Source organism: Alligator sinensis, unplaced genomic scaffold, assembly GCF_000455745.1.
Source record: "Alligator sinensis unplaced genomic scaffold, ASM45574v1 scaffold104_1, whole genome shotgun sequence".
NCBI classification, from domain to species: Eukaryota; Metazoa; Chordata; order Crocodylia; family Alligatoridae; genus Alligator; species Alligator sinensis.
In genome coordinates, this window is record NW_005841867.1 from 4,074,310 (window position 1) to 4,100,849 (window position 26,540).

Here is a 26,540-nt window from a genome sequence, read left to right on the forward strand (position 1 = left end):
ACAGCGAACTTGTGTTTGGTCCGATGTAACGCTGTAGCTCAGGAAGTTTTGCAGAAATCCTTCTGAGCTACAGCTGGGAGTTACACGTCTGTCTGCACCTACAAAAACGACTGAGCTCAGACCTGGTCGGCAGCTGGAACAACCCAACAGGGGCCTGTCTCTACTGCTTCCCTCCAAGGCACGAGTCCGATCCGCCTCAAAACCCTGCCCTTCATTCCCACGTGCTGGGATGGGCCATGGACCACCTCCCGCGCGGGCCCATGCCAGGAGCGGCCGGGCGGGCAGGGCGAAAGCCGGGCGAGGGAGAGGCTGGGCCCGCGGCTCTCAGCGTACCTGCCCCCGGGTCCTGCGGCGCGAGCGGCCAATCGCGCACTCAGCGGCGCCGACACACGTGCGCAGCTCCAACGGCCGCTCTCAGCTCCCGGCGCGCGCCAACGACTCCCCGCCGGGCGGAAGCGGAAGTGGAAGCGCCGGGGCCGGAAGTGCGCGGAGGGGCCGAGCCGGAGGCGGGGATGGGGTAGAGCGGCGGTCGGAGCCGGTGAGGCGGGAGGTGTTGTGTGCGGGGGGAGCTCCCGGGGCCTCGGATTCCAATACCCGGGGCTGGGGCTGCCGCTGCCCCGGGCCTGGCCGCCCCCGCCCCGCGGCGCCGTCTCCCACGCTTCCCTAAGGAGCTGTAAACAGGCGTAGTAGCGTTGGGCGAAGGCGGGCCTGCCCCGCCCTGGCTGTAACCGCCGTGAGAGCGCAACGGCTGATAGCTTGGGACAAATCCGGTGGAAACAGGGTGTCTTGTTCCCCCAGGGCGAGAGGGGCAGGGCCGGGAGAGCTCGTGTCACAGCGTCGGGCCTCGGACACGTGGCACATAAGGGACCTGTCGCCCCGGGAAATGGCAGCGCTGTGCGACAGATGTCCTTAGGAGTCACCTGAGTTTGGTTAATATAGGGTAGACCTGGGAACAGTATCTAGTGGTTGGGGAAAACCGCTTTGCTGGCACATTGGTTATGTGTAAACTTCTCAGTTTCTTTCCCAGTGGGAAGATCTTAGCTTTACCCCCCACTTTATGGAAACGGGAGACTCGTTCCTAGCTTGCTCCTGTGGCCATGTGATGAAATTTGGGGGCATCCGAACCCCAAGTCTCTGGGCTTGGGCCTGTACGTAGGATGTCCATCAAATCTTTTGGAAACACCTGAATTCCCAGGTGGGGATGGAGGATGTTTTTTGCCAGCAGTAGGGCCACATATGGTTCTTGACCGCCTCACGAATTTGGAATTGATTTGGTTGATTTGGCTTGGGATATGAAAACTTTTTCAAAAAAAAGAAAGAGAAGCTCTTCTTGTGTTAAGTTAAGGCATCAAGACCTTCTTTTTCAAAACGTGCCTCACTAAGATTCATGGTATGTCTTTCTGATAAAATCTAATTTGTATGCCTGTTCAAATCATGCGTGGTTACAATCCCATCTACTTTGTAGCATACCTTGGGCAGATACTCACTGTTAGGAAATACTGATTTTTAATAAACATGTTGATGTCTGTACTACGCTCTTAGTGACTAAAAATTCTCCTTAAGTTGCCTACGTGTCATGCTAAATTAGGAGCTCTGTTGCACTGGGGAGAGAGAAACTAATCATTGCATTGCATTATGCCTTTTAACCTATTTTTAAACTTGGTCTGCAGGAAGATGTAAGCTGCATTTCTCTTAAGTATTTTTTGTCTTGTTTTGTTGTAGGTAATTAAATGGTGCTCTAGCATGGATGCTGTTGCTAGCCATAGTTGTCATCTTCTCCAGCAGCTACATGAACAGCGTATTCAAGGGCTTCTGTGTGACTGCATGTTGGTGGTAAAAGGAGTCTGCTTCAAAGCACATAAAAACGTATTAGCTGCTTTCAGTCAGTATTTCAGGTACTCCAACCTTTACTGAAGCAATAAACAGGGTACCATAAGTTGATGTTTGAGGAAAGAATTTTTCTGCTGGCTACTAAATAGTAATGTTGATACCTTATCACAGTTTTAAGGGAAAAACTAGGAGGTCTTAGATTGCTTGCTTGCACCTAATCTGCATTTTGTATTTGCTTTAATTAAAATGTGCGTCATTCCAATTTATTTTGTAGCTGATCATAATTAGGTGTTACCATGTTTTTTCACGTCCAGTGCATCCTGGCATATAATACAAACCTTGTTTTTTGACAGGTAGAATGAAGAGAGAGAGATCTTTCCTTATAGTAGGTAACTGAATAGCAGTAGTTAGGGAGCTGAGCTTGTTCATTGTTCTGCTCCCTGTGCATTACAAATTTTACTTTGTTTCACTTGGTAAGGGGCAAAAACTGCTCTTACTATAGTTCCTTTGTCTAGGGCACACTCCAGTTTCTAGCAAGCATTTTTTGGGGGGAAAGTGCATGCTGTGTGCAGGAAATGATGGTAAAGTCTTTGAGTTGCAATCATGATTTTGGTGCTTACAGTGATTAGCATAATGAGGCTTGAGTCTCTGGCTTTGGTCTGTTGCCAGTACTGTACTGCAAGATAATGATAATGATGAGACTTCTTTTTAAAGTTCTGTGTGGGACACAGTAAGGGTGACCAGGCCAGATATGGAATTTAGTGGCTGAGGCCTCGTAAGATTATCCACTTTTGCTGTTTGTTAGTGTTAGAAAGAAAATTGATTTGGAAGCCACTTTTCTTTTAAGTTTTTCAGAAGTTTTTCAGCCTAGATTTATACACTGAAATTTCTTAATCTGCAGGTCAATTGATGCTTCCAGAATTTTTAAGTGAAATTAGAACATGCAGTGAGCAGTAACTACATTTCAAGATAAGTTTCTAGAGGTGCACTGATGCGTCAATCCAATAGGGGATTGGCACCGATATAAAGAACATTTATCGTATCGGAAATTGGTCTGATGTGGCTGATAATTTGGGTGATAAATGCTTGTGTATGTGTGCAGCTGTAACACAGCATGTAGGCAGCAAGGAGCACAGCCCAGCAGCTTGGAGAGCTGCATGCAGCTGGTAAATTTGGTGTGGTAGAAGGGGACGGGGGAGGGAAAGGGACGGGGGCAGATCAAGGTCCCCATGGTGAGGGAGCAGTGGGGCTGGAGCAACTGCTGCCCAGCCAGGGTGGGTGCGAGATGGCGCCACGGCTTGTCCCGGGGGGAGGGGATGCGGCTCCTGCTGTTGCGCGCCACTCATCTGGGAGCTGCCAGTCTAGTGCTAGTCGGGCATTTCCCACCACTTGTCGGGGGGGGGACATGACACGCATGTGCCCCCAGATCTGCATGGGGCAGGATGGAGCAGGCTGGGGCTGGGGTTGCATGGGGCTATTCCTGGCCTGTCCCGCGCAAATGCGAGGGCACGCCCCCAGCCCCCCATGCCTTCTCAGATGAGTGGTGGGAACCGCTGGATGAGCGGGTAAGTGCCAGACCAGTGGCTCCCGAACCAGCGGTGCACAGCGGTGGGAGGCCTCCCCCCATTGTGGCCCCAGGACAAGCTGCGGCTCCATCCCACACCTGCTTCACCCCAGCTGGGCAGCGCTTGCCCCAGCTCCAGCCCCACCCCTTCCTCACTGCCGGGGCCTTGATTTGCCCCCCCCACCACAACCCTTTCCTCTCCCTTTCCACCACACCAGAATTACCAGCTGCACGCAGTTCTCCAAGCTGCTGGGCTGATATTGAAAATTGGATCAGTATCTGCTGATGTGCCTCCTTAAAAATCGGCTGTTGGTATCGGCCCTAAAAATCTCTTATCGGTGTACTGCTGAAAGTTTCTTTACCTGCCATAATGATTGGGCTCTGTGTTTGCTCTTCTTCTCTTCTTGCATCATCTTCAAAATGAATATGACAAATTTACATAAAATAATAACTGGGAGAAGATAGGTTTAATAAGTAAATAAGGGAAAGGAAAGCTGAGGTCCAAATATTTTCTGATGTTAGAGAAATGCTGTTATAAGCTCTGAGATTTTCAAAGTAGTTGAAAGGAGTTAGGCATCCATCCCATTTTGAAATGCAATGGGACTTAGATATCTGATTCCTTTAGCGGATTTTCAAAAGACTAGCCCAAATAAATTAAAAATATTTGCAATAAACTTAGGCAGTGTGGATTAGACTGAACAGGATTTAGGCTCCATGGTACCTCACTTTATGGCTGCCTGGCCCCCAGACTATTCTAGAACCCTTAGTTAGGTGCTTGGTTTCTGTACAGTGCACAAGGAGAGTTAATGCCTTTGCAGTCATCCAAAGAAACCCTGCAGTATCTGGGAGTTAGCCAGATCTAGCAAATAGAAGACGTTTTGAATGGGCGCATTATGAAGCCTCTCCAGAGCTTAAGCACTTGTTAAGCGCTCCAGGTAGGTGCCTCCATCTGTTTGTAATTCAGAGTCCAGGACACTCTTCTGAGGGTAAACACAAATGTTTTTTCAAGGAACTGAAAAATATTCACTGTTTTGTTTTTAAAATGCAGTTGCTAGAGAAGAAAATGGTGATTGTAGTGAAACCTTACAATGGTATCACTTAATGATTCAAACTCTTTCCAAGGAAGTGGGAAACTTAGGTTCAATACCTTCTTTAACTTAAGAGGGCTCAAACCCACATCTCCCATCTCCAGGAGACTGGCCTAACCCATGCTTTAAATCCAGTACTCCTACCTTCTATGACAGTGTCCTAACCATCAGGCTACTGGAGAGAGGAGGCATGGGTTTAAACTACCTCACGACTGAAGGCGCTGAAGCCTGTTCTCTGCTTCCTGTGTGAGTATTGTAACTACTAGGCCAGCGGTGTCAAATTCATGAGGCCCTGTTGGCACACAGGGCTGGTCTGACATGTGCCATGTGTGGCGTACAAGTCCAGTTTAAGACCCATAGGCAACACTGTGGGCCAAACGACAGGGTTCTGTGCACTGAATCCAGCCAGTGGGCTGTATCTTTGACACCCCTGTACTAGGCTACTTCACAGAACAGGCAGTATCAACTTTTATTTCTCCTTTGGCTGTGTTTTATAAGAAAGTGGTTACAACTGCATTTGATAAGGGACCATATTCTGCTGGTAGGTGTTCTTGAAGCATGCCAAACTAAACTGGATTCAGACAGAGGGAAGCCTAGTTCCTGAATCCCCAGAGTTTAGATGGGAGGCTGCTCAGGCTGGGGCTATTTTGTACAGCCACAGAAGCAGAATGTTTATTGTCACTGGAGAGGTGTCCAGTGAGATTAAGAGCAGATAAGTGGGGATTTTTGAATCATAGTGCTTGATTTAAGCAGAACTGAGGCTCCTAAATTCTTTATGGGATCTAGTCTTATGCAATGAAATGATGCACAGCCTATAGATGTGGCCAGAACTTGAAAAAAAATTGTCAGGTAGACAAGGGAATGACCTAAGCAGGGTAAGTTTCAGTAAGGTTCATTGGGAGTGTGTGATGGAGAAGCTCAGTCAGTTCCTTTAAAGGGTAACATGCTAGCATTCTTAACAAAGTGGGCTCTGTTTATCTCTTTGTTTTGTAGTAGTGTTATAGATCTGTAACCTACTTTGCTCACTCTCCCTGATTCGATGTGGCTGAATCTGAAGATTCGGCCATAGACACAGCTTTAAATGTTTTTCTACATACCTTGAGGTACCAGGCACGGCTTGTGAATGCTGCAGTGGTGGGGCAGATGGAGCATCCCACAGGAGTGCAGGGGGACCCCCTGCGTGCTTGGTGGCAAACCCGGAAGTGGACCGGAAGTATTTTCGGTCCACTTCTGGGTCTGCAGGGGGCCCCCATGTGCCCCCTGGCTTGGCGATTGGCCACGGGGGGACTCCAGGTATCCCCCCAGACCCAGGGGGCACCAGTTGCCAAGCTGGAGGGGGACTGGACGGGGACCCCCTGTGCGCTCCCTGGTGGACCTGGAAGTGGACCAGAAGTGCTTCTGGTCCACTTCTGGGTCTGCTGCTGAGCGCGTTGGGGAGCCTCTTGCACTCCATCTGCCCCAGTATTGCAGCATTCACAAGCCGCCTGGTACCTCAAGGTACGTAGACAAAACATTTAAAGCTGTGTCTATGTCTGAATTTCCGAATATGTCTGAATCTCTCCAAATCGATTCAAAAGGTTCCGATTCGATTCAAACAGATTAAAGGGTCTCCTGATTTGATTCGGTTTTGGAGATTCGGCCGCTGAATTGGGTCGAATCTCAGCCAGATTGAATCGGGGACCGAAGCTTCGCACAGCCCTAGAGTCTACCCAGCACTATGCATAATCCATTAATACAATAATCAGGCCAATGTTCTAAGCATGAGAGAGAGGTAATTATAAGGCTGGGTGAGATATTCAGAAGTAACAAGTTAACGTCTTCCACAGTAGTTGTGTTAAAACTTCCATTTACTTTAAAGAGGGTAGAGTTCTGAAAACTACTCAACATCTGCTTAATCCTTCTTATAGTACTATAGTGCTGGTGATTTAGTCCCATACTGCATGTTATATTATTGATTCATATCGGTTTGGGATATTAGCCGGCGTGTTCTATTTTTTAAATAAAAGCTTTTGTAATCTAGCAGTTTGTGTCTGTACATTATAAAGAATTATGCATTGCTTTGTTAGGACCCTTTTTCAGAATTCTTCAGGCCAGAAGAATGATGTCTTTCACTTGGATATTAAAAATGTAGGTGGCATAGGCCAGATTTTGGACTTCATGTACACTTCTCACCTTGATCTTAGCCAGGACAATGTACAAGCTATGCTGGATATTGCACAATGTCTTCAGGTACAAAATGTGCTGAACATTTGCCACGCTTTTTTAAAATCCTCAACAGCTGTAGAACAGCAAGCCAACATGCCTTGTAATAATGTATTTGCTTTGCAAAGTACTTTGGCTACAGATACTAACTGTGTGAATGATACTTACGGAGCTACCTTATTGCATGAATGCTCCTCGGATGCACAAACTAGCAAAGTCTTGGATGACCATCCTTCCCATGGATCACAATCTCTTAATCTTCATACACCCTCAGGTGATGTACAAAAACAGCTGCAGGACTCATTAGATGGTAATTGCACAGAGCTTCCGTTTAAACAGCCAAATTACTACTATAAACTGCGGAACTTTTATAGCAAACAGTTCTACAAACAGAATGCTTGCTCTAACCATGAGAGGATAACGGAATCATCTTTTGCGTTCAATGCGTCTACAGAAATTAATGCATCTACAGAAATAAATGCAGGTGAGAGCAATTCTTGTACTGTCAGTCACTCTGAATGTATTCTGGAGTCTTCTGATCACTTACCATCAAACTTTCTGGTCCAGTCCTTGAATGAATCTGTTCCAGATCCGGGTTCAGAAAGCACATCCTTACAGCCTACTAAACAGATGCGTCTGAAGAAGGCAATTCATCTTAAAAAACTAAACTTCTTAAGATCACAAAAGTCTGCAGAGCAGTCATCTGAGCCTAAAAGTGATGAAAGTGGTAAACCAAAGGCAATTGAATCTGAAAATGAAAATGCCATGGGGATGGCAAATATCAGTGCTGTGGCAGAAAAAGAAACTGAAGATCTAGTTAATTCAGAGAGTTTTGAACAACCTGTTGAAATGGAAAGAGCTCAGGGTCCTTCGGAACAAGAACAAGAACAGTCACAGATTCTTCAGTCGCAAAGGCAGTATTCTTGTGAATTATGTGGAAAGGCTTTCAAACATCCAAGCAATTTGGAGCTCCATAAGAGGTCTCATACAGGTACAGTTGTTTAATGTCTGTAAACCAAATATTGAATTATAGATTAAAGAAAAAAGGAAAGTGACATCCAGGCTACCTCTTAGTTTGAAAGATTCTTGTTTCATAGGAATCCACTTAAAAAAATATTTTTCTATGCCTAGCCATGGAAGGACAAGGGCAGCAGTAAGAATATATTCAGTTAAACTGAACCTAGAATTTTTTCTTTATTGGAGTGTTTTCGCTTATTTTGGTTTCTAAAGGTTTCCTACAAAAGCACATTGTCTAATATTTTCATGAAACCTTGTAACTTCGCCTTGTGTTTTAATGGAGAAACTTTTCATACAGCCAGGGGCATGTAAGGACTAAGTATACAATTGGAAAAAGCATGGATGGATAGAAATAAAGGAATTAAAATGGAGATGGATGAGGAAACATTTGTGACTAAATTGCAGGAGATGCATCTTTTTCTATAATATTTCACACAGGGCTAAGGTCATGACATGGGATTGGAACTGTATTCTAACTGCAAAGTGTATGTTGTAATTATCTTATAGTCTCTCTCTAGAGGGCTAGTGTAGAATCTGGCTGGCATGGACAAATACATTTTGTAAAGAAAAAAGTTTTGAAAAATTTAACTTGTAATTTAAAAAAAAATCATTTAGGTAGTCTGGTTTTTAAGTCTTGCACACATTGGTTTCTAAAAACTACTATTTGCTTTTTTTGCCTTTTGGTAAAGTAGAAAAATAAATCCAACCGAATTAGTTCATTGTTGTTATGAATAGTCATTGTAACCAGTACACAAAACTGTAGGGCTACAATAAAATTGCTTGAGAACTTTTTCATTGGGCTTCTGGCTCTCTTGCTCACCCTTTCGTGTTGAATTCTAATGGCAAATAACATTTTTCATATATACAGGTGTTGATTTTGAAAGGTAATACTAATTGATGAGAAAATATGCATTTTTGTCAGATTCAAAATGAATGTGGGTATTGTTTTAGGTGGCATTTATTTCTTTAATGTTATTTTTTTTTAGTAAGATGATTAGTAGAGCAATCCTTCCAGTCCCTGAAACTTTGAATTTGTTTTGTTTTGTTTTGTTTCTGCCCTACTCCATATCAACCCCTGAGAGTCCTCACCTTTTCTATGAGTACTGTTGAATAGTCCTATATAATCTTGGTGCCACTTTTTTACAGTGGTGTCTTATGAATACTATATTTGCCTTTTATAGGTGTCTACAGTGTAATGGACAATTTAATTAAGATGTATTGTGAACGCTGTACTCCATGGAATATATTGCTATAAGGCTCTAGTTATGCAAAATGCATAGTACAAGAAACAAAATATGCCCCTGATCCAGGTATCTTGCAATTTAACTTTACAATATAATTTCATACATAATGCAACCAGGGAAAACCAAATGATATACACTAGTATAAGGGTTGCAATTACTTTACATGGTTGCTTAAGTTTATGATGGCTCTCATGTTCTAGTCTCATTTGAAATGCATATATTTATGTATAGTCCCATAATAGCCCAGTTTACTTCTTCAGTTGAACACACATTAATCTTGACTGTGCAGAACATTAATGAGGCTGATCCCATTAGTTTTTCTTTTTTTGTGTTGCTGTCCTGTACCCTGCTAATTTACTAAGTTGAGTTTCGGTTGAGGAATGGAATCTCCAGTTCTTTTCATAAGTCCAACTCCTTCAATTCTTGTTTTGCAAACTAATAAAACATAGCAGCATTGTGCTGTCATATAATATTATTCTACCAAAGAGTGAAACTCAGAGGTTGCTGTGTTTTCATGGTTAATTCAGGTTCTTATTGTAGGCTCCTGTGGCACCACAGGTGCAGTAGGACAGTGGGAAGTACATTATGGAATTCCTGTGCTTCTGTGTCCGATTTAAGTTAGTGGTGTGACAGTTTTGAGGTAGAAAATAGTACTACAATACCATGCCAATTGGTTTAGGCATAAGGCACGAATGTGGGGGTAGCCAAAGCAATAGGGTGTGTTTTTAAACAGGTAGGCAAAGGAAAAGAATATTTACCAGCATGAAAGTGAAAGTTTGATAAATGTTTTCTGAAAATATTACTTAACAAATAGGAACCGAGATAAACGACCAATTTTTGTGTATGGGCTGCATGCACATGTACCTGCCTGTCCTCTAGTGTGACTATGCATATTGATCATACCCTATTGCTGAAGTTGTGGGGCATCCTGCTAATAAACTAGCAGTATAAGCAAATCCTCAAAACTGCTTCCATTTGCCTCAGGCCATCTTAGTCCATGGATAGACATTCAGTTCTCCTGGGAGAGTCACTGCTCTCCCAAGAGAAACCGGGACCATATGGATGGTGTTTTCTGCCAGAATAAAAATGGCCACTCCAGAAGAAAAACAACTTGGGAACAACCAGGGTTAAATCAGTCCCTGGAGAGTTTCTCTGGAATAATAGCAAGTGTCCATGCTGTGGCTTCTCTCAGAAGAGAACACAGACCTTCAGCATTTCCCCCCGCCCCCAAGCACTCAGAGACAGTGTGTTGCTTCTTGGACTCTGCTGTTCCAGTAAGCAGAACACACCCCTTTCAGAGTCCCCACGTTGTGCTGCAGGGAAACAGGCGGGGGTGTCTGGGTCAGCCAGTCAAGACTGCCCTGTGTACTGCTGCCATTTGTCACCAGGTAGACCAAAGGAGTCTACAGAGTGCACTGAGATGTGTGCACAGAACCATCCTCCCACCCCTGCAGCCCTCAGCTGCACAGATTCAGCACTACAAGCTCTCCATTTTTCAGGGCCTCTGCATTTGCATGTCTGTACACACAACTCTGGGTCAGTCCCTCTACCAGGAAAAAAACCTGGGAAAATTCTTCCAGATTATTTGAATATGTGTATGCACCCTGAGACTAAAAGAACCTCTACCTTGAATATCTTGCTTTTTACCAAGCAAGGTCAACTTTAACAGTTAAACAAAAGTGTTCGGGCTGATTCTGGTTGTTGAGAAGGCACATAAAAAACAGCTATCGTCTTAGGTACGCATAGTACAGAGAGATTGACTGATTGCATGCATGAACAAATAGTCATTTCAGCACATGAAGTCCAGTTCTAGTATGTTCAGCATGCCTTTTATCACTAAATAAACTGAATTTATTAGCTAACAATTCCAGTTGGTCATCAAGGATATCCCCAAAGAGACTTTATTAAATATTCTTAAAATTGAGAATTGTGGTAAGGCCTATTTCTTTATAAAGGTCTCTTAACCAAGAGCAAATTTAACCTACAGATGTACGGTCTCATCGTCTCTATTGATGTACCTCTGAAGAAGGTGCTCACACTTTTTTTCTTGAGGCAATATTCATGTACATCTGTAAACTAATTGTGACTCATTCAAGTCATGCAAGAGACAAGCCTGTCAGGTGGGCAGTAGTGCAGCTTGGAAGGGCTACATGTGTATGCTGCTGCATTTTTCCCCTCAGGTTTTGACTCGGATCAATTGGGACTGCCTCAAATGACACATCAGTATATAGCTATATATTAACATGGGACACCGCATACATCACACAGCTCTGGTCTATTTTCCATCATACCCGTATAATGTTGTCTCCACTTTTCTCTTACTAGGACATGATGAGTTAGCTGAAACTTAGTATAGAAAATACTGAGAGGATGATGTTAAGTAAATAATTGAGAGGCAGAAATTTTCTGCTAGATTTGGTAGTATGGTAGTACCTTCATTCTATAGAGAGCATAGATGATCTAAAATTTGCAATCTCACCTGTCTCATGAATCGCGGGTGTCAATGGCGTTTTTACTCTAACTGCTCTTGGTTAAGAGCCGCATTGACACCCGCGATTCATGAGACAGGTGAGATTGCAAATGATCACCTAAAACAATAGTCCTGAGAAATGAGGATCCTGTTCCCTGTCCCCAAATGCACACAATTTTAATTTCAGCTTATTTAATTTTAGCAGAAATTGCAGTTAATTATCTTCATCTTTCCTTATTGCACCTCCTCCCCGTGCTTTTCTGGCTCTTAAATCTGTCCCAGGTTGACAAAACCTCCACCTCCTTACTCTTGGTCATCTTAGTATGGTTGTGCTGTCAAGTAATTGCCAGGAAAACACAAGGGCTTCTTGGATTCTGTTATTCATTTTCATACTTTAGTAAAGAAAAAGAAAAGCTTATTTTTTTTGTTAAAGTTCACTAAAACTGCTAGAAAATTTCAATCTTCCATACTGAGAACATCAGGATTTTGACTAAACTTGCCAGAATACAGGGGGGCTTGCTGTCTGTATCCCCTACTGGCTTTTGTTCCGATTTTAGGGTATGAAAACAGTCTGAGAGAATTGCAATTACGTGGTCTTCGGGGCCGTGGATTAAAGAGTTTTCAGCTGTATTTGGGGGTACGGGAGAGAACAAAAATATTATAGATTCACCTAACAGAGTGCTGTTAACAGTTGAACAGCTGTATTCATCTTTTTCCTATTTAGTAAGTGTAAAGTTGAGATGACTAGGTAAAGGAAAATTACTAGGCTTCACAAACACGCGTAACTTAATTTCTTTTCAGAAACGAGTACAATCAGAAATGAATTTGTAATCATTGTCTTCAGCCTATAATTCAGGCAATAGCTAGGATAAACTTAAGTACACGTGTGTGGGACAACTCATGTGCTTACCTTAATTTGTGTCTTGGAAATGTGTGGTAATCCTGCCTAGCATTTAAAATCCCTGCCTTCTCCCAACTCTCACCCTTATTCTGCAGGGAAGAAAGTGGTAAGAAAGTCATAAAACATGTCTCTTTCTATATCCACTCTTTGTTAATTACTTGTGTGGAATATGAATTCTTTTTCAAAGCAATTTTCCTTTAAGAGGTAAATGACAGCAACATTATCTCTTTAGTTTTCCCTTAAAATACATGGGTAAATGTCCTTTTGGGACTGCCTTTGCCTTCAAGTGATATCTTTTGAAGGGAAGCATACCAATTTTAAACATTTGTATTCTTTTGCAACTATTAGAAGTGCTTTGTTCTGTCTCTTCTCCTTTTAGGTGAGAAACCTTTTGAATGTAACATTTGTGGGAAACACTTCTCACAGGTGGGAATATTTTATTTTATGATATCTACACTTTCTTGAAAACTAATTGCATCTGTCTTTTGATTCTAAAAGCAAATCTTGAACTATTTTCAGTTTAAAAAATAAACAAACCTTGAGGTGTCACTGCTCAAGGTTATGGTCCTCACTTTAGGAGTTGAAAATATTCCAGTCAAAATCTTTTTGAAAATACAAACTTCAGTTTTTAAGATTTCCTTGAGATGTTTTGTGCCTCTTTTCTTATATCTTTTATATAACAATGTTGTCTTCTCCCACTCAGCTTGTCTCTAGCTGCCAGGTATTTTTCTTGTCGAATGGGTGTTTGGTTATTTAGATAGATACAGATATATATCCTTAGCATAGTTGTAGAGTATGTTTACCTTCAAATTATAGAAATACAGGGCCTAAAATATATTTACTTCATAGGGATACAATTTAACATGTTTAGAGGCATATTAGAATTGGACTTCTTGCAGACTGTTATTTTTACATAGTCCAAAGCAGATACAGATACCACCTAGACGAATGCATACTTTATTCATAATCTCCATAATACATTACAGTATTCCTTAACAGAAAACTATTGCAATGAAGAATGGTACAGATGCTAAACAAAAAACTGATAATCGTATTAATGTAGTCCAAGATGCTTCTTTTTCTAGATGAAATTGAAATGGATTTCTAAATGTACAGTCTAACAACAAGAACAGCAGATGTTTCCTTTCCCTTATGCAAGAGGCAAAATTTTGTGTGGGAGATATGCTTGGGTGATATGCAAGCAGTTGGATCATTAAAAAATACCATCCACAAAAATAATTACCTTTTACATAATGCCTGGACCATCACAGCTACAAAATTACTGCAAATACTACCAGTACATGTCTTTATGATACTCTGGCCCTGAGTTTAGGTAGTCTTAGCTTGTCTTCCAACATTTAAGCTGCAATATTGCAGGTACTATTGGATTCACTTTCATTTGCTCATAAGAGGTACTTTACTTGCTTTTCAGGTAAATCTGATAGCCTGTTAAAAGGGTGGGTTTACATGTCTCCAAAAGTACGCCAGTAATATTAGAGACATCAGGAGGAAATTTGAGCCCATTACCATTCATTGTAGTTTATTTTTTGTCCTTTTGCAAGTACTATGTTTTGTTTTTAACTTGGTCACAAAGACACCTAATATTTATACGAGATACTTAAACATACACTAAAAATGGAGGAGGAGAGAGAAAGAAGACAGAAGTGTTAGGTGCATGTTTTATGCTAGGTTAGACTTCTCTCAGTTGCAGTGTGAAGGCCAGCCATAACTTTAGTAAGCAACACTGTTGTGTTATGCTTGTCCAGTCACCATCTTTGTTTGATGGGCATACATCAACCAAAGAAGATGTATTTTCTTTTGCTGAAGACTGATCTTCCTTGTATCAAAGACAGCCTAACTATTAAAGCTGTTTATAAGATGGTGGGGAAGTTGTACCAGCCTGGACACAAAATCTTCTACTGCTCTCACCATGACCAAGGTGACTATTAAAAATGGAGGTTTTACTTGACCATAATACATTACTTGCTTTAGGTAAATGGAGCAGCATTTTGCAAGGCTGTTTCAAATTATTCACTGGGAGTTGAGGGAAGAGAAGATAAAGCTGTGAAGAATATATCACAGACATTGCTCTCTTTATGCCATTAACCCATGTAATAGACTTTTTCAACAAATACTTTAATTTTTGGTTTAGTTGAGAAGAGAATGTGAAAGTTCTGTCACTTTGTATTTAAACTAATACTTTTTAGCAGTGTTCCTCTCCTTCATTGCCTGAATATACAGATAAGCAAATAAAAATACAGGGTATCCAGATCTGCAAAAAGCAGGCCACAAAATACAACCCAAGTTGGTACAGTTAGTTTCTTATTTATAAAATGGAATTTACCTTCCTTCTTCTTTACTTCTTAATAGCTCAAAGATACTCAACTTAAAAAGGCAGTGGTTAAAATTCTCTTGTTCTTGGTTTTAATGAACTGATGAATGCTGGTAAGTGAAAGGTGAAAGAACAAAACTTCTGGCATCATTCCTCTTGCTGTACACATTTCCTGTAATTACACTGCATTATCATCTGTTGTAAGACTTCACCTACCAAGAAGGACGAAACAAGGAAAACCGATATTTGCTTTTAATATAAAATATAAGCTTTATCCACTGGTCAGTTCTCTGCAGCCTTCAGCCCATATGCTGTTGAACCTGTTCTTGCAGTCATGTCCAGTGCATGTACAGAGCAGCTGCTGAATTGGTAATACTTTCACCCCAGAAAAAAAGAAATGAAAGATGAAGAAAATAGGAAAAATTGAATTGGGATAGGAAACAGCTGAGCAAAGGTAGCCTATCTTACAATAATTCTGATTTCTGGAGGGAAAGGCACCCATTTATAGCACTTGGTACCTACCTTTCCATGCTGCCAATATACCAGCTGTGGCCTGCATGATCTTCCTCTTCCCTACAGTCACAGATAGCATCATATGTCTGTTGTTTGTGTTCTTCTGGACAGTATACGTGCCTCTCTTCCAAATTATTCAACTTCAGCCTGAGTTTCCTTTGTTCTTCAGTAGGCTCAAGTCAGCTGTTCTCTTCTCTCTCTGAGTGTGTGCAACATGCTATATTGCCAGGATCCGCAAGGCTTGGAAGTATCCTCCCTTTGTCTTTTAGTATCTCTTCCATTTTGCCAGCCAGCTTTTTTATCACCTGTTGGCTTTTTAGCCAGTAAGCATATCATTTCTTTGTAGAGTTGGGCCTGCTCCCTGTGCTTAAAAGTGATATGGTAATGATATGCCTTCATACTTCTGCTTGAGCATTTCAAGGCATCCCAGTAACAATGGTATCAAAATTGTTAATTGTTCTGGCATATCAAGGAGGAAAGCCTATGATAGTGCTTCTCAACCTTTTTAGACCAGACACACCCCTCATCAAACTCAAGTCACTCCTTGAAAAATGCTGTCTCTGAGTTTGAGCTCAATTTTTTATTACAGAAAAATAATGGAGCAATTTTTCTGTTGCAGAGAACATAGAAAGACCACCACAAGGCAGAATGTTTTTAATACTGTGGATTCCTATTAGAAATTTCTCAGTTTATCTTGTGAATTGTGTTTGCAGACCTAACAGTACTAATCTCGGGGCATGCCAGAGTGCTGCAGCACCCTGGTAGAGAATTGCTGGCATATAAGATTGTCTATGTGGGAAATTTGATATGCAATTTGATATGCATAGCTCTAAGTGTGACACTAGTTGGAGAGTAAGCATAGCCATTTGGGGAGTTTTTTTGTAGGGTAGCTGTTGTTTTGTAGGGCAGCTTTAAATTTAAACCTCACTTTATTCCAAAATAGAGTTCAAATGTGAATGAATCTGTATTCCCATTTGTTTTGAAATTAAAACAGTTCTGCCCTTTCTGTGATGCACATGTCTCAATTTTCCCAGGTTGTGCCTCAGCATGGACATCCTTCTTCCACCCAAATTCCAATTCTACATGATTTGAGTTATACCTGGAAGGACTCTAGGGTCATCTGCATATGTTCCTTTCCCTAGTTGAATTGACTTGTAGATTTTACCATCCTGACTCTTGATCTGTCTATGGCTTGTGTATATGGCTCAGCCTGATTTCTCTCTGAAAGACTTCACCAAGTTGTTAAAAGTAGGCTCTTTTTGAGAGTACACTATGGCCATTTTTCATCTCTGTGGATTCATTGTAATCGGGTTCATCTCACTCTTTTCGTTACTTGATTCTTCAATGTCACGCTCTATTCACCCCTCCTCATTATTAGGGGCCTACTTAATTTGCAATTTTGGGGGAACTGAAATCCTGGGGTTTTCTGTGAAATCAACAAAAAAAACCTTAATAAAAATAAAACCAACAGTCCTCAGTGCTAGGAGGGGAAGGTGCTGGCTGGCAGGGCGGCATGAAGAACAGGAGACAAGATGGTGGCTGCCTCCACGTCCTCTCTTTCCCCCGAGGCCTCACCACCAAACAGTGCTGAGAAGGTGAGGCATCTCTACTAATCAGCAGCAGGGGGCAGGGCTGCTGTGAAATGCCCATGAAGTCAGCTCTGCAGGCCACTAAAACTCCTTTTTCTTGCCATGATTTTGGTTGTTTCCTAATCATTATATACATAAACTTTGCCCAGAGGAGCTGATAAAATTGAGAATCTCCAGGAAGGAGTAAGAAGGGGGGTCCCCTTAAGATCAAGTTTCTGGGGTCTTAAAATAGAGAGAACACTGAATAGATGTCTGTGCAGAATTATGCACCCCATAATCTTTCACCCAATAGAAAAGATATAGTTTCATGTTTGTGTTATGAATGAAAACAATTCTGCCCTTTTTTTTATGTGCATGTCTCAAGTTTCCCAGGTTGTGCCTCTGCATAGAGATCCTCCCTCCACAGTGAAGTTGGATTAAAACAAAATCATTGCTTAATCTGTCATTTGCAAGGAACGTGCCAAGTAATAATAAATGAGCCTGAGAGCATGTAAAACATTCCTGGAGCCTGTCTGGGGCTCTTTCCTCCATAGCAGCTGAATCTCATGTACAAAGAGCCGGAGTTCCAGTGGATTACCTGGTCAAAGCCATTCTGATATTCACTAAAAAGAGTTGTCATTAGCAAGAAGCATGCTTCTGCATGGTTGCCTCTGCTTTCCTTATTATGTCAGTATGACTTTTACAACAAAGAAGAGAGTAGATATAGAAGGAAAAATTGCCAATAATTTGGTTTGTTCAGTCTTCTCTTTCTTGTCCTCCTTTTTGTGGAGGTAAACATTTCACATATTTGGAGTACTCTGCATGAGTGTTTTATGAATGAGTGAGTAGTCAACCTTTTTCTTTGCTTCCTGGTAGGTGAAGTCATACATCATTGATGTAACAGAGTTTTTGTAGGATAGACAACAGAAAGGAGACTAAGACCAATCAAATTACTAGTAAGCCTCCTCCTGACTAATGCTGGATGATGGTCTAGATACTCATTTCTAGCAACATCCAGATCTCTAGATTGTTGGGTTCTAGGTTTCCGTTCCCTTTTTAGTTTTTGTTTCTCTCTTTCACAATGTGTTGTTGTCAATGCATGGCTGCCTAGGTAGACGAGCTGTTCTTACTGTATATTGTAGTATTCCTTGATCAACTAAGAGAATGCTTTTATTTCCAATGATGCAGAGTTTTAAACATTTTAAAATTAGGCTTGAAAGCCAGTTTCTGGATTCTCACCTTTATGCTTTTTCATCTGTATAAAGCAGGTGGCTTCTTTTAAATCTTTCATTCTGTCTTTACAGGCAGGTAACCTACAGACTCATTTACGCCGGCACTCTGGTGAAAAACCATATATTTGTGAAGTCTGTGGGAAAAGGTTAGTGCAACAGTGCTTTTAAAGTTATGCGACTGTTACTTTTAAAGAAATCTCAGCGGCTAGAAAACAATGCCACCTTCCTTGACATTGACTGCTACTGTCTGTTCCTTGTGAGGTATTGCTTTTATTTTCTGATAATAAAATAAAAAGTATACAGAATTAACATTTACAATTACATGTTAAAATCAAGTACAAATTGATGGGTTCAAAAGGTGTAAATTTATGCAAAACGTGTCTTATTGTATATTTAATGTATTGTTTTGGCTTATGGGGTGTATATATATTATAGATCGGGGTAGGCAACGTTTTTTGCCCGGAGTGCCAACAAACATCACAATGCCTACCTTGGAAGGTGCCAGAGTGCTGGCATGACAGAAAAACAAAATGAGGGCAGGGGGTACATGGCAGGATGCCCTGCTTGTGCCCCCTGCCCTGCTGCCCCTTGCCCCCCCAGCCGGGGCTCTGTGGCTGTCAGCAGCTACCCCGGCTCTGGGTAGCTGCTGGAGCCCGGGCTGCCCCCAACAGGGCTTGCAGTGTCCCAGCTGCCTGCTGGGAGCAGCCCAGACTCCCGGCTGGCAGCAGCTACCCAGAGCCGGGGCCAGCTGTGCCAGGCTCCGGAGCCCCAGCATCAGCTCAACTCCGCACTGGTGCGTGCCGGCATGTGTCAGAGTGGGCAGTGGGGGAGGGGCCTGAGGCAGCACAGCCCCAGTCTGTCCCCCGCTTCCGGCACAGAGCTTGTGACTGGGCTCCGGAGTGTGGCACAGCTGTTTGTAGCCAGCCTGGGCTCCGGGCAGCTGCAGCGGGCAGGCTGCAAACAGCTGCACCGGGCTCCGCAGCTCCAGCATCAGCTCTGTGCTGGCGGCAACTGCACACGCACCTTGGGGTGGGCTGTGCTGCCCCGCTGTCTGCCCTGAAATACATACACAGTCGCCTCCAGCCTGGAGCTGATGCCGGAGCTGCAGAGCCTGGTGCAGCTGTTTGCAGCCTGCCCGCTGCTTGCTGCAGCTGCCCAGAGCCCAGACTGGCTACAAACAGCTGTGCTGACCTCTGGAGCCCATTCACCAGCTCTGTGCTGGGAGCGGGGGAGAGACAGGCTGTGCTGCCTCAGGCCCCTCCTCCACTGTCCACTCCGAGGTGCGCCTGCACGTGCTGGTGCGGAGTTGATGCTGGGGCTCTGGAGCCCGGTGCAGCTGTTTGAATCCTCTTGGCTGCAGCCAGCCCCGGCTTTGGGTAGCTGCTGCCAGCCGGGAGCCCGGGTTCCTCCCAGCAGGCAGCTGGGACGCTGCAAGCCCTGCTGGGAGCAGCCTGGGCTCCGTCACTGGCAGTAGCTACCCAGAACCGTGGCTGGCCATGGCATGCCAAGCAAAATGGCCTCACGTGCCATGGTTGGCACGCGTGCCAGGAGTTGCTGCCCCCTGTTATAGATCATTGGTTATATTTAGTTTTCTGCTCATTAGCATCGTTCTAATTAACTAAAAATATCTAATTTACCTTATGCAAGGGTTGATTTATGTAAATCAGAAGGGTTGACTCCTTTGATTAAATTAAGAATTTACATTTCTTTACTTTTTCTGTAAAAGAAAAATACCCTGCAATTAAATTTAGCAAGTTGTACAAAACTCTGGGTGGTAAGAAAGCATTCAGTTTTGGGCAGTTGAAATATTTTGTTGCAGTATATCATCCCAATTATTACTGTCTTCCACTGAAATATGACACAAGATGTGCAAACTTAAAATTGCCTTTTTGCATGAATTGCATCCAGTAAAAAAAGATGTCAGTGGTGGTGAAAAGTAAAATTAATTATTAAAAGGGCATTTGAAATACAAGGCATCAAGTTATTTAAAAATATTTTGAATGCGTTGCTGTTCCTTTAATAGCCTCTCGCATTTTATATATTTTAGACTGCACTTTGTGACACGCGAAGACTAGCTAAGGTGATGATCAGGGATTATAGCTGATATCTGTCTAATGTATAGTTAGTAAAATATTGGATTTGTAGAAAACCTTTTATTGTGTTGTCCCATTCTGTTACAGGTTTGCTGCTTCTGGTGATGTACAACGTCACATTATTATTCACTCTGGAGAAAAACCTCATTTGTGTGACATCTGTGGCAGAGGCAAGTAAAAGCTAATTTTTTTCAACCTTGAAGGTTTTTGTTTGAAATGTGAGAAGTCATCTTAATCTTAGTTTTTTTTCACATTTTTCTAGGGTTTAGTAACTTCAGCAATTTAAAGGAGCACAAAAAGACCCATACGGCAGATAAAGTATTCACCTGTGACGAGTGTGGAAAGTCATTTAACATGCAAAGAAAATTAGTAAAGCACAGAATTAGGCACACAGGAGAGAGACCATACAGCTGTTCAGCCTGTGGTAAGATTCACAATATATTCTTTTTTGTAAAAACTAAAAGAAATTCACTGTGTCAGCTTTGACTCGGAAGTAACCTATGATTTTGAAAAGGGGGATGCAGATGGTGAAGTGCATCCTCCCATATAACAAAGCACGTAATTTTCTCCAGGTAAAAAGAAACTAGAATCTTTACTAATATGTTAAGGGATCTGGGGATATATTAATCAATTTAAGATTGGTGCAAAAACAAACATAACTTTACTGGAATGAGTTAAGAACAGTCTGCAGCTCCTGTGAAATAGGAACCATGTTGACAGGTGCAGCTAATAGAGAACAGAAGTGCAGAAGGAAGGCTAGCTTGATTAGTGGAACATCAAGACTATTAAACAGGAGACAAGGTGAACACCTACAGAATGAAGAGTTCAGAAGGAATCAGCTAGAGTAAAGTGAGCCATGAAATCACTTGACTCCCTCACTGCTGTGTACCCCTATTCGGCTGGAGTAAACTAATTTACTCCTCAGCAGTACACATGTAGATGCTGCCCCAGCTGGCTGGGGCACAAGGGTGCTTCAGTGCTGGGCTACCTGCCAGCTAGCTCCATGCTGAAGCACCCCTGTGCCCCAGGCAGTCCTGCTGCAGCACATTGAGCCCGGGGAGGAGCAGCCTCAGGCTGGCAAGCTGGCTACCTGGGCCCCCTGCCAGCCGGAGCTGCTCTGATACGGCTCAATGTGCTGCAATCCTTTGTGCACATATAAATACACACCTGTGAGTAATAAACTGTGGTGTGATAAGCATCGTATTTTATTGCATCACATTAATAAGGTGTTGTTTAAATCTAAATGCTGTAGTCTGGTTTTCAGTAAAAAAAGCTGATCATAGTTGCTCCAGAAATTGAATTACTGGTACTTCCTCCTTATCAGCAGGACATACTTAGCCTTCCTCTCAACACATAGGGGTGCTGAAATAGCACACTCCATGCTTTTTAAGTTTGTCAGCAACATTCAAATTGAATCTCACCTAAACCTTAGTAGAAGCTGGGAGCAATCCGCAGTTTACACCTTCAGGTAGTTCCCTTACTTCAGCTTTGGAAAGAGAATGCTCTTTTAAATTACTAAGTATTACTCGAACAATGCTTCAGAGCAGAACACAGTGATTTTCAGCTGTGTTAAATGTATTGCACTATTGGGTCATTTGAAAACCTCTCTTTTAAGGACTCATCTGGTTAGGTGCACTCCAGTATGGAATTTCTGAGTTTCCAGAGAATTTAAACCATTTTATATAGGGGCACACCGATAGAGATTTTTGGGGCCGATACTGATATCCGATTTTTAAGGAGGCATGTTGGCCAATACCGATCTGATTTCCAATACAACATGGAGAGCTGTCTCCGGCTAGTAAGTCCATTGTGGTGGAAGGGGAGAGGGGAGGGAAAGGGCATGGCGGGGAGGGGGCAGATCAACCCCCCACCCCTGTGGTGAGGGAGGGGACAGACGTAGGGGCAAGTGCTGCCCAGCTGGGGTGGGGCACAGGATGGACCCGTGGCTTGGGGGAGGGGGGCGGCTTCTGCCATTATGTGCACCCTGGGAGGGTACAGGGCGGGGAGGGTGTCGTGTCCGTCCGTCCCCTGTGTCTTTTCTGCCGGGCCCCCCCCACCCAAATCTGTGCTGGGCGGGATGGGCAGGCTGCAGCTGTGGGCTGGAGCTGAGGCTGCACCGGGCTCTTCTTGCTGGGGGCTGGGCTTGGGGCGGGGCCTATAGAGGGGGCTGCAGCCACCCCAAATTTCGCTGTAGCTCCCTCCCAGCACTGCCCGGTGCCTGGCGCAGCCATGACTCTCCCCGGCGCATGGGGACAGGCAGAGTTTAAGCTAGGAAGAGCCAGGGCTGCAGCAGCACTGGGAGGGAGCTACAGCAAAATTTGGGGTGGCTGCAGCCTGCTCTGTAGCCCCTACCCCAAGCCCAGCCCATGGCGAGAAGAGCCTGGTGTAGCGCTGGCTCCAGCCTGCAACTGCAACCCGTTCGCCCAACCCTGTGCAGATCTGAGGATACATACTCCCCCCTGTCCTCCCGGGGTGTGCGGAGTGGCAGGAGCTGCCTCCCCCAATGAGCCGCAGGTCCATTCCGCACCCCGCCTCGCCCTGTCCCTGCCCCCTCCTTCATCGTGGGGGGGAGAAGGGTTGATGTGCCCCCCCACAACCCCTCTCTTCCCCCTCTCCTTCCACCACAATGGACTTACCAGCTGGAGGCAGCTCTCCAAGCTGCTGGGCTGTGCTTCTCGCTGCCTGAATGCTGCGCTGTGACTGTGCGCACACAGGCATTTATCGGCCTAATTATCGGCCCCACTGGGCGAATTTCCAATGCAGCCGATTTTCTTTATATCGGTACTGATCCGATATCGGACCGATGTATTGGTGAATCTCTAATTTTATATTTGAAATACATTTCACTTCGTCTTTGAGTATCTGCTTTTGATCAGTGTTGCTTTGGTATAAATTCATCTGTATTCAGAGAACCACCAGCATTAGAAAAAGGTAATACATTCACAGGATGATAAATTGCAGCTACATAAGTCTTGTGTTTGCTGTGGGGACCCTTTAGCAGCAAAGAAAGCTGTAATAGAAAGCCTTGCATCTAATGACATAAAATGCAGACTCAACCATAAACACAGTTACTCTCCACTCATTAAGACAGACTTATTTTCATCTTGTTGTCTTATTACTCTTTTGCTTACTTTTCTTGGTGTCCAGTTCACAAGGGGAAAGCGTGGAATCTAGACTGAGCAAGATTATTCAAAAGAGGAGCCATCTCTTAAAAATAACCTATGATATTCAAAAGTTTATTACGTATTGGCTCAGTGATTGTTTAATTTTATTGACTATACAGAAAACATATTTTGCTCTGTTTTTAACTAGGGATTAATATGAAGAGTTGAATGCCAAAGCATAATGCTAAAAATGAGACTAGTCAACTGAATGGCTGTTAGATTAATTATACGTTCCTAGGTTTTCAGATGATACTTTGTGTTTATGGTACGTATCTGCATAATACCATTCAAACAATAGCATGATTCAATGTAGGTAAACTGTATGTAGCTATATAAAGCCAAAGAGTTCTATTTTTAAGACTCAAGTTTCTTAGAATTACATTGTATAACATCAGTCTTAGTTCTAGAAATCAACATCCTTATCACTTGACCCCGTTTTAATTATTACACACACCCATAGATAATTATGTGTTTTATTTATTTAACTTTGATTTCTAATATACTGAAAATAGGTTAATATTGCATCTTAAGATGTTGATTATTATTTCAGTGTATCTTAACATGCATAGCAATAACAAAGTTACAGTACCAAAAGCAGTTTTCCCTCCAACATGTGTTCATATGCAAAGTTGAATTATGCGATTCATCTAATTAAGTACTTATAACTATATCTATCATAGCATCTGATCATAATTCTTCTGTAACAGAGCAATAGTTGTGGAGCACATTTAAGAAATAGGTCGCAAGAATATACAAAAGGGTCGTGAACAAAATTTATAAATGGATCAGTGAACTTTAAAAATGGATTCTCTGTTAAAGGAGAAATTGTGAGAAACTCTGGTTTTTCCCTGTAGGTGGGCAGAGTTCCAGCCTGCAAGGGGCTGTTTGTCCCCTTCCCCCCCTTCCCCACACATTGCAGGGCAGGGGCAGTGGGTCAGGAGTGAGGGGCACGGAGTTGGGACTGGCCATTGATGTTTACAAATGGGACCTGGTACAAAAAAGGCTGAGAACCACTTGTCTAGAAATTCACATCTGCCTAAGGGGTATGTGTACCCCCAGAGGTAGATGAATGAATAGGCCCACAGCACCTGAATCTAGGGCCCCATTAAAAGCTACCACTGCTACTATTTTACTGCAGGTGAAGCTTGGTCAGAGTAGACAACACTCGCAGCACCCTATTAGAGATGGATGCAATATCAGCCCAGTCATTCAAGGTTTTCTTCCTTTTTTATGTTTGGTAGTTAATAGTAGCATTTTTCTTTCATAGGTGGTGGTCAGGGCAATTATTCTCTGGGCCCAAAGCCTCAAAAATTCTTAATCTGCCTCTGTGTGTCCTCTGAGAACCACTGGCTTAGGTAACAAAATTCAGTGTGATGTTAGACTGACACAAACTGAGGTGAGATACACAGATAACACTTACCACAGCCATCCAACACTAATAAGTACTACTGACACTGAAAATAAACTGACAGAGAGAAACACTGTACTGCAAATCAGGTTAAAAAGAAGAAACCAGCAACCTAATTTTACAAACAACAGGAACTAGTCTGCCCATTGTAGACAGAAGCATGCCACACTCAATTGTTCTGCAGCCTTAACATTTGATCTTTTCTCTAATCAAACATATTCATGTGCTGAGATGAACAAAATCTAAAATATTTCTTCTGTCTCAGGAAAATGTTTTGCAGGCTCTGGTGACCTGCGCAGGCACGTGCGGACTCACACAGGAGAAAAACCCTATACCTGTGAAACCTGTAACAAATGTTTCACTCGTTCTGCTGTCCTGCGACGGCACAAGAAAATGCATTGCAAGGCCAGTGATGAGGGGTCAAACACGCTAGATGAACTGACTCATGGGATTGAAGCTTCTGATCTTGAGAAATCACAGAGTTCTGATTCATTTGCCCAGGAAATGTCTGTTGCCTTGTTACCAGTTCCAGTTAAATTTCCTGTCCGTCCACCTGGAAATTCAAGTAATGAGTTTGACAGCGCTGCAGGATCTTACTGCAAATTGCGATCAGTAATGCAACACCATGACCCTCCAAACCATCAGAAATTGAGCCTGGATCCTGCTAAACTCCCTAAACCTCAGACACAGCAAACTCTTCAGCCACCTTACACTTACACCGAAGTGGATGTATCTTCTGCAGAAGAACCTCTACAGTCTGATAATATTCCCATGATTCGTTCATCTATGACAATCCTGGACAATGACCCTCTGGTCAACCGCACATCATCATCTGCATACAGGAATAATGAAGGACCATTCTTTTCCAGCATGACTCTTTGGGGCTTAGCTATGAAGACCTTGCAGAATGAAACTGAATTGGATCAGTGAGGGTTCCTATTATTTACAACTTCTTAGGGAAGTTGTTTAATATACCTGTGTAAAGGTATGTCAGTACTGTCATGGCAATGTCATATTGAGGTAACCAGGCTAGCTCAGGTCTTGGTAGAAATCTAGCTGTGGCTGCCTGGAGTTCAGCATGGGTTTACATTCACTGTGTCTCAGCAGGGTTTAAAGCTGACTCTGGGAATCTGCACTTCGGTGACTGCAGCGTAGACATTACTAAGACTCCATGTTCCAGATAGTGTTTGCTCCCTTCCATTTAACTGTGCATATTTTATTCTGCAATGGAGCTTGAGGAATTCCTAAGCCCAGTATGAGGTTCATGGGTATACAAGGCTGAATAGAGATGTGTAGGCTGCAGTTTCCACAAAAGTGTGTTAGAATGGTGGTATAGGAAGAAGAGTAAAGCAGACGCAAAAGCCAGAAGTAACAATCACAGATGGCTTGCCAGTAGGATCATTGATTTAAATCAGGGTTGTCCAACTGGTGGCCCACAGGCTGAGGATTTAATTTATGGCACTTGGGCTCCCACATGGCTGTGGCGCCCCCCTTGTTTCTCCTCTAGCTTCCACTTCTTGCTCCTGCCCCAGGGGGCAGAGCAGGATGGGGTAGTGAAGCCCATGGTACTGGGTGAACTGAGGATGAGGCTGGGGAGGGGGGAGGCATGTGCAAATGCTGCAGGGGTGGGGGTGCCTGCAGCCCCCACTGGGGCAGCCTGCAGGGCATGCTGCCCCCAGTCACTTAGAAGTTGGACAGCCTTGGTTTATGTGACTGACGTAATGTGACATTAAAAGTAAATGTTAAATACTGGACAATATTTGTCAATAGTTTAAAGTGATTGTATGTCTAGAAACTTTATTTTTTACAATAAAAACTTGGTTTTAGTATTTTATAAACTATTTTGCACGGAATGTTTGTTTTTATGATGTAGATCTTGGTAGGGAGATGCTAACTTAATTTGAATAAAGGAAA

General features: G+C 43.1%; 3 protein-coding genes across 6 annotated transcripts in view; 2 read left to right on the forward strand and 1 right to left on the reverse strand.

Moving 5' to 3' along the window:
- LYAR (Ly1 antibody reactive) overlaps positions 1–464 on the reverse strand; it is a 13,732-nt gene extending 13,268 nt beyond the window's left edge. For both annotated transcript variants that reach the window (XM_006016774.3, XM_006016773.3), the window contains exon 1: positions 334–464. The gene's annotated coding sequence lies outside the window, so the exon portion shown is untranslated. The remainder of the gene's footprint in view (positions 1–333) is intronic.
- On the forward strand, positions 435–26,540 carry ZBTB49 (zinc finger and BTB domain containing 49). 3 transcript variants are annotated; one of them, XM_006016776.3, is made up of 8 exons: positions 435–538; positions 1,723–1,895; positions 6,549–7,675; positions 12,696–12,742; positions 18,034–18,107; positions 20,142–20,224; positions 20,317–20,478; positions 24,892–26,540. In XM_006016776.3, the coding sequence occupies exons 2-8, from the start codon at positions 1,744–1,746 to the stop codon at positions 25,554–25,556; spliced, it is 2,310 nt and encodes a 769-aa protein (XP_006016838.1). In that variant the 5' UTR covers positions 435–538; positions 1,723–1,743; the 3' UTR covers positions 25,557–26,540. The 3 variants fall into 3 exon arrangements, with proteins under 3 accessions (XP_006016838.1, XP_025048252.1, XP_006016837.1); XM_025192467.1 differs by having other exon boundaries at positions 490–929; XM_006016775.3 differs by lacking the exon at positions 435–538 and adding an exon at positions 1,318–1,390.
- NSG1 (neuronal vesicle trafficking associated 1) overlaps positions 20,363–26,540 on the forward strand; it is an 80,143-nt gene continuing 73,965 nt past the window's right edge. Inside the window, exon 1 of the mRNA XM_025192503.1 lies at positions 20,363–20,478. The gene's annotated coding sequence lies outside the window, so the exon portion shown is untranslated. The remainder of the gene's footprint in view (positions 20,479–26,540) is intronic.

Coding starts and splice junctions, on each gene's coding strand:
- ZBTB49 (XM_006016775.3), top strand. Junction 12,743..18,033: donor GTGGGAAACACTTCTCACAG/GTGGGAATATTT, acceptor CTGTCTTTACAG/GCAGGTAACCTACAGACTCA. Junction 18,108..20,141: donor TGTGAAGTCTGTGGGAAAAG/GTTAGTGCAACA, acceptor ATTCTGTTACAG/GTTTGCTGCTTCTGGTGATG.